The sequence below is a fragment of the Diorhabda sublineata genome, chromosome 2 (genome assembly GCF_026230105.1).
Source record: "Diorhabda sublineata isolate icDioSubl1.1 chromosome 2, icDioSubl1.1, whole genome shotgun sequence".
Lineage (NCBI taxonomy): Eukaryota > Metazoa > Arthropoda > Insecta > Coleoptera > Chrysomelidae > Diorhabda > Diorhabda sublineata.
This window is the reverse complement of record NC_079475.1, coordinates 12,842,094-12,849,090: the sequence shown is the minus strand read 5'-3', so window position 1 is coordinate 12,849,090 and position 6,997 is coordinate 12,842,094. Positions and strand designations below refer to the sequence as shown.

Sequence of the window (6,997 nt, the reverse complement as noted above, 5' to 3'; positions counted from 1 at the left end):
TAACTATTTTTCAAATTGCATTGTTTCGTTTTTCAGTTACAAATCTTTCTCTTATATTTTCAAGGCAATGAATTGTGTACCAATTATTAGATAATATATTGTGTTATTTTAAAATCTCAACAGTTATTTTATTTAAATCACTAAAATACAACTTCATCCATTGGAGATTCGTAGTAAGAAAAATTCAGGTTTTCTGCAATGTTTCCAAAATAACTCACCTTGTAGAAACAAACTGGAAGGTTTTGGCAATATAAGATAGGACTGAGAAAATTTTTTATCGAGATAGTTCCGCAGTCCTACAACTGCCAAGTTGGGAGTTCAACTACAACCAAAGGATTCAACCGGTTCACTACAACAAACCAACAAATACTCCAACAACTGGGAATCCAACAGCCATTCCAGATTTCCATAGATAAATCCTAATCTTATCTTTTAAATATAATTGAGTGCATAGAAATCGACCAACTGTAAACTTTTGACTTTAACTATATATATTTTTCAAATTAATCATCAGATAAAAAAATATGCTGTTTCAAAGACAATTTAAAATGCTTTAATGTGAGTATAAATTTATGACAACTTATTTTTAACTTAGTGAAATTAATGCATTAAGCAAATTAAGCTTTTTCATTGTTAGCTCGAATATTTTGTTTTAGATCATCTCCAAAAAGTTCAAAATGTTCTATCGGATTTAGGTCAGGACTGTATGTTGGCCACCCCTTTGTTGTATTTATAAGTCCATAGTTCCAAACATATTTTTTAAAAATTCCTCAATAAACACTTTAGACAATGTTCTAATCTGGATATTTGGAGATAGTGAGGAAATGATCTTCAGATTATTTTTTATTCCTCACTGTTAATATTGACAAACAATATAGTTCTGTGGTCAAACCTGAGAAATGTGTTTCATATACAAAAAGAAGAAGAGAGCGGGAAGCTGAGTTGATAGCACAGACCACACCAGACGGGAAAGTAGATCCAAAAAGAAGGCAGTTTTTTTCATCATTGTTCAGTACATTACAAATCGTATTTATCTGTCTTTATCACACTTACTACAAAACGTTTGTAGAGGCGCTTTTGTATTTACAGAAATCTTTCGAAAGTTACATTATTCTATTTGTGGGTTTGTGTGGTTTCAATAATTATCATTCACCGGAAAATGAGATTTTGTATTGTGTGCGGTAATTCTGAAGACGACGTAAAGCATTTATTTTGCTTTCCCCGTAGCGCAGACAGGTAAACAGAAAATTTATTATCTTGTTGTGTAAGTACCCATACGTTTATGCATGTTAGATGAATGTTTGGTTTTTTATTACTGAGGTTTCCTTACTGCAAAGATTAAAATCGAGCTGTACCAGATGAAACTAAAAAACAGGTTGCTATTTTACAATGTACAATAATTACATGTGTGTTACAGGTCGCAAATATGGCAGGAAGCTATGGAAATGAAATATAGACCACTATGTGGCCATGTTAGAATCTGCAATGAGCATTTCACAAAAGATAGATTTGTGCCGTGTACCTCAGTTTTACGTTTGAAAGCTGATGCAGTGCCCACAATTCTGGAAGTCCAGAAGGACCATGTTATGAAGGTTGTATTCTAATATTAATTAGGTTTGTATTTTACAATGAAAATAATAATTTTAGGGACTGGACCAGATAGCAAATAAAAAAGTAAACATTATATCCCAATATATAATAAAGCCAGAACCACAGGTACTGAATTTTACATATTATTCTAGATGATTTGCTTTTATCTTGCTTTATGCAATAAAACATAACTTAGGTGTTAATTGAAATTCAATTTCTTAGACTCTTTTGGATACCAAATCATTAAGTAATGCAAACAGTGAAGTTACTGAACATGAGAAAACAAATTCCTCGCAGTCACCATCCCAACGGGCTGTCACACCAATTTCAAGTACAGTTAGATGTAGAAGGACTTTTTTTAAGGACGTTGAAGGCTTGTGTTCAACAAAGATAACACCAAGAAAGCAAAAGTTGATGGTTATTGTGAAGAGGAAGCAGGGTCGCATAAGAAAATTACAAAAAGTTTGCAAACAAAAAGGGAAAAGGATTAAAACTTTAGAAAATATAGCAATGAATAATTGTTTCAAAGGTAAACAACAAGTAATTATAATTTGTATTTACTTCTAAACTAATAATTTTTTTCCTTGCAGGCATGCCATCTACCATATCTAACTTTATGATGTCTCAGATTTACAAACAACTTTGTCCTCTTGCATAACGTTTTGTTTCAGTTTTCTTGGAATCCCTATGATCTAATGTTACTAGTTCTCATTCAGTCTGTGTTTGTTATGAAAAGATGTGGCATAGCATTATTATTATTGTGAATCTTTGTTGTACTTATGCAAATACAATTTGACAAAGCTCAATTTTTGTTTCAATTATTTTTCTACATGTTTAAAAACATTTTAAATTAAATTTTAATTCAAAATTAAAAATCCCGCTATACGTCGGCCAAGAGCGCCACCTAGGTACGTTTTATATCGCGATGAGAGAGAAGAACAACAACTGTTTCTCTCGTCTGCCACTTCCAGATTATTGAGTTCCGTGTCTGGTGTGGTCTGTGGTAGATAGACTGAAGGTGGTGTCGAAAGCATGGTCGACAGAGTGAATTAAGTTTTTAGTTATTATTATAAAGAATTATTGTAGTCATTTTGTTCCAATAAATAATTTTATTTAACACACTCTATACAACGCACATTTAAACCTAACACTCACAAATACCCGTACAATCCCAAAGTAATTACTAACATTTTTAGCATTGATGATGTTCTTTCGAAAAAAAACCTTAATTCGATTAGATTTATTTTAAAAACTACTAGGACGGGAGTTTCAAGATTTCATGAGAAGTATAATTTTTCAAAACACACTGTATCTGTGATGTGAAAAATGGAAACGTTTAAAGCTAGCCAGCACAAGCTGACATGTTGGAAATTGTAGATACAAAATCATTAAATACAAAGAAAACATAATTATTATATTGTTGATGGATGGATGATGGATTAATATTTATATTCACCAAGTACTTGTGGTAAACATGTTGGAAATAGTTTTGTAACCAACCATTCGGCTTGTTACGTTTTACTTCAAACATCTTGAATATTCCTTTGTTCACGTATTGTGGCACAGTAACCACTTCTGATTCTTTTATTCTAACATTGACAGGGTACTTGAATTTTTTAAAAAGTATTTATTTTTATGTCTATTTAATAAGTTCTTGACATAAAATATTTAATTGAAAATCGCCAAAATTTCAAATTTGTAATTACACAAAACGATAATAGGTGCAATAGTTATAATAATAAATTCAAGTTTCTATTATTGTGTTTTTATTATTGAACATTCTACTTACTTTAAAAAATCAAATATTGCTAAAAAATAGCCATGAACACAAATTTTACTACAGAAACCTGTTAAGTGAAACATTTTTTACTTTTCTTTTTAAGAGTAGGTAAAAAAAACATGAAAATCAAATTCAAACGCTATTAGTTTTGAAAGGATATTAAGTATTACTTTGAGTTTTTAATTAACAACATTTTTACAACAGATAATAAGTTTTTCTTAATTTTCCAAAAATTTTAAAAATTACAGTTAACAGATTTCTGAAATCAATTCAATTCTAATTTACTTGACCTCGTTCCCAATAAAATCACATTTAAAAAAAAAAGATTCCTGGTTAACCAATATAATAAATTTATATTATTAGAAAAATAATTTCAATGAAATTAAATAATATTATTAAATGAAATCTAACTTTTAGAACTAATAGTTGGTGATGAGACCAAACCCAATTCGCCCGATTCCAATTGCTTAAGAAGCCTAAATAAAGCGGCAGCCTCTCTTATTCGACTAAATTCTATACAGAAAGCTTGCACTTCGATAAACAATTCCTGTACATTGATTATCTTATTTCTTATCAAAGATTGTAAAAATACACAAACTAATCGCACTAACCTATTCTGCATATATCTATCTTTGATTGTCTCGCAAGTATTTATACAATTTGATATATACAAATGAACAAACTCAGTTGGTAAATCAACTGTTGTCGTCAGCCTGTTTACTACTTCCATCGAATGCAAGGACATCTCCATGTTCACTAAAACACTGAAATACTCTGTGATTTGTTTAGATTGCATCAATTTAAGAAGGACTTCGATGGCTATCAACGGATTGTTTTCAACTAGATCCGGCAGTTTCAATGGCGTCAAACCGATATGATAAACTAACTTAGGATCATCTTCTAATTCTCCTAGCAACTGTTGCTGTTGTTGTATGGATAAAGCTGATTTATAGGCTTTGTTCATTAATTGTCGGGCTTCATAGCCGGCCATATCGGGGACGCACATGGTGGTATCGTAAGCGACTGTATGCTCTTTTGGTGTAGTGGGATTTAACCAAACTAGTTCATCTTGACAATTCAATAAAGGTGGAGCTAACGTGACAAATTCCGGTTTATAAACTTTATTAATGGCAGCATTATCGGAGGTCGCTAGTTTTTTAACTATAACATCATCTTTTGGTGAATCGGATGTGTAACAGTTTGTTGATTTTTCAGGTAAAGATAAAATTACAGGTATTCCAATTTTGCACGTTTGTGGCAATTCAGATTGTTTTTCTGCTAAAATCAGTTGAATGTTTGAAAAATCAGCATTCACCTGAAAAATATGATTAAATTGTTTGTATGCAAAATAAAAACATTTTAAAATCAAACATGGCATGTCAGGGAATACTTAAAATTAAGGTGACCATACTTCAGATTAAAACACCATTCGAGAAATGAACAGATATGGCTCTAAAACAGCAGACAGAGCTGGAATAGGAGTGTATGGACCTAAAACCAAACAATCTAAAAGTCTAAACAACACACCAAGCAGAAATATATGCAATTGTAAGATGTGTCCATTTCAATTTAGATATCTCAAACAGGAAATCATCATCGGGTTCAATATCCAACCATCCATTAGAGCTTTAATTTCCAATATCATAAAATTCAAACTAGTTTGCCTGTACAAGGTAAATGAGCTAGGCAAGAAAAATAAAGTTACCCTGCAATGGATTCTGGGACACACCGGAGTGGAGGAAAATAAAATAGCTGAAAGACTTGCTAAAATGGGTGCACACAAACTCTTCATAGGACCTGAACACTTCTGTAATTTAAAGAAAGTATTTGAAAAGAAGGTAGATAGGATCAAACCCAATTATTAAGACAACTTACAGGAGATGAGACAGGCAAAGAATCTCTTGGGAAACTATAACCAAAAGAGATCTGCTAGGAATACTAACAGAAGTTGTGTTGGGGTACTGTTGCCTTAATGGACACCTAAAGATGGTATACTTAGCAGATAATAAACCATACAGATCCTGTTTCTCAGAGAACAGTCCAAAAATGCCCTCTCCAACTCCTTGCGCTAGCTTCGAATCTCTATCCTCATTCTCTAGAAGTGTGAGAAACGGAACTTCAAAGCACTACACCTGAGAATGTATGAAATAGAAGAAAAAGGTTTCTGGCACCTAGAACCATATCACATAATATAGATATTTCATTTGCTACATATATTGTAACTGGAATCAAGAAAATGTGCAAAAAGTCAAATCAATAGATTAATTTGAAGTTGTTTAAATCTTTATTGTAAAATTCTATTAACACCAATTGAATTATGTGAATTGTTTTGATAGTAATTCTCACTTATAATACTCATCAATATACAACCATCTGATCTATTTGTTTTTATAGAAATTTTTATCTCCCAAAGTGTTAAGCAGTTTTGTATAAAACTTCAATAGTACACAGAACCTCTATTGATTTATATGGTCCATCTAACTCAAATTATTCCCATTTTATGTACACATACCATAATAATAACTTTTTACCATACAAGACTGATTCCCCAAATTAAATTCTACAGATGTATCTGATAGTAATGGAATGCTGAAAACAACTAATTTAAATGTATGAGGTAATGGCAGCGTTTTCAGAGAAATCAAAGCAGTGATATATCTGTAGTATTTAATCTGAGCTTACACTGTATAATAAGATCAGCAATATCATCTAGTAATACTATCTAGTATCAGAGACACAGTTCAGAATAAAGCAACATGAAATTAAAAATATTATTGAGGAATTGACAAGGAAAGATTGTTATTCTAAGAAATCATTTTTGTTTGTACATTAAAGGTTGACGTTGACATCTACGAATGATCCAATGAACTGAAAAAAACTGCAATTACCTGTGTTGGTGCGTCAGAATTAACTATTTGAACAGCAGTTTTCTTCAAAAGTGCATCCTTAGGCTTGTCTGACAATAGCTGTATTATAAAATTTCTTTCTGAACTGGAAATTCTCGGTAGTTGTCCTGCATATTCTAATTTTGGTGCACCAACACTGCTTTGTTGTTCTGGAGGATTCAGTAAATGTATAAATACATTTGCAAAAGGAGTATTTGCAATTGGCTCTCCTCGATATAATTCATGCAATAAAGTTACGGCTGCTAATCGTTGTTCAGATTCAGGTAATAGATTATTTTGCAATAACATAACAATGCATGTGCCGACTTGAAAAAAATTTGAAGAATCGAATTTTTTATGTAATTCATTGGAGAGAGCTTCAAGAGTAAAATTACGTACACTGTGAGTTTCCAATATTCCTAATAGAATATCACATTGCTCTGCTGTTAAAGCCATTATTAAATATTCTATAATACATAATAAATTAATATAACAAGTGGATCCAACTTATTTACAAATGCCAATGACAATTGACACAAATAATTAACAGGCCAGGCATAGAGCTTTTCGGTAACTATAATCCGAAATCAGGTAGATCACTTATAAGATAATTGTGGGTCCTAGCACAGAACGAGATTTTCGAATAGTGCGCTCCGTTTCCGGTGAAAATTTCAAAATTACTTGACTTATAAAAACCGTCTATTTTGAGTTTATAGACCTTAATTCAGTTGTGGAATCCATA

General features: G+C 31.6%; 2 protein-coding genes across 2 annotated transcripts; one reads left to right on the top strand and one right to left on the bottom strand.

Annotated features, from left to right (window-relative positions):
• Positions 1-444: 444 nt before the first annotated feature.
• LOC130453063 (uncharacterized) lies at positions 445-2,396 on the top strand. The gene is made up of 6 exons (XM_056792654.1): positions 445-558; positions 657-1,236; positions 1,418-1,592; positions 1,648-1,716; positions 1,813-2,119; positions 2,181-2,396. Exons 2-6 carry the CDS (start codon positions 1,160-1,162, stop codon positions 2,246-2,248), a joined length of 696 nt encoding a protein of 231 aa, XP_056648632.1. The 5' UTR covers positions 445-558; positions 657-1,159; the 3' UTR covers positions 2,249-2,396.
• Positions 2,397-3,339: 943 nt separating this feature from the next.
• Positions 3,340-6,833, bottom strand: LOC130453061 (CCR4-NOT transcription complex subunit 11). Its single transcript, XM_056792652.1, has 2 exons — positions 6,259-6,833; positions 3,340-4,685 (listed from the first exon to the last, which is right to left on the bottom strand). Exons 1-2 carry the CDS (start codon positions 6,709-6,711, stop codon positions 3,777-3,779), a joined length of 1,362 nt encoding a protein of 453 aa, XP_056648630.1. The 5' UTR covers positions 6,712-6,833; the 3' UTR covers positions 3,340-3,776.
• Positions 6,834-6,997: the final 164 nt, after the last annotated feature.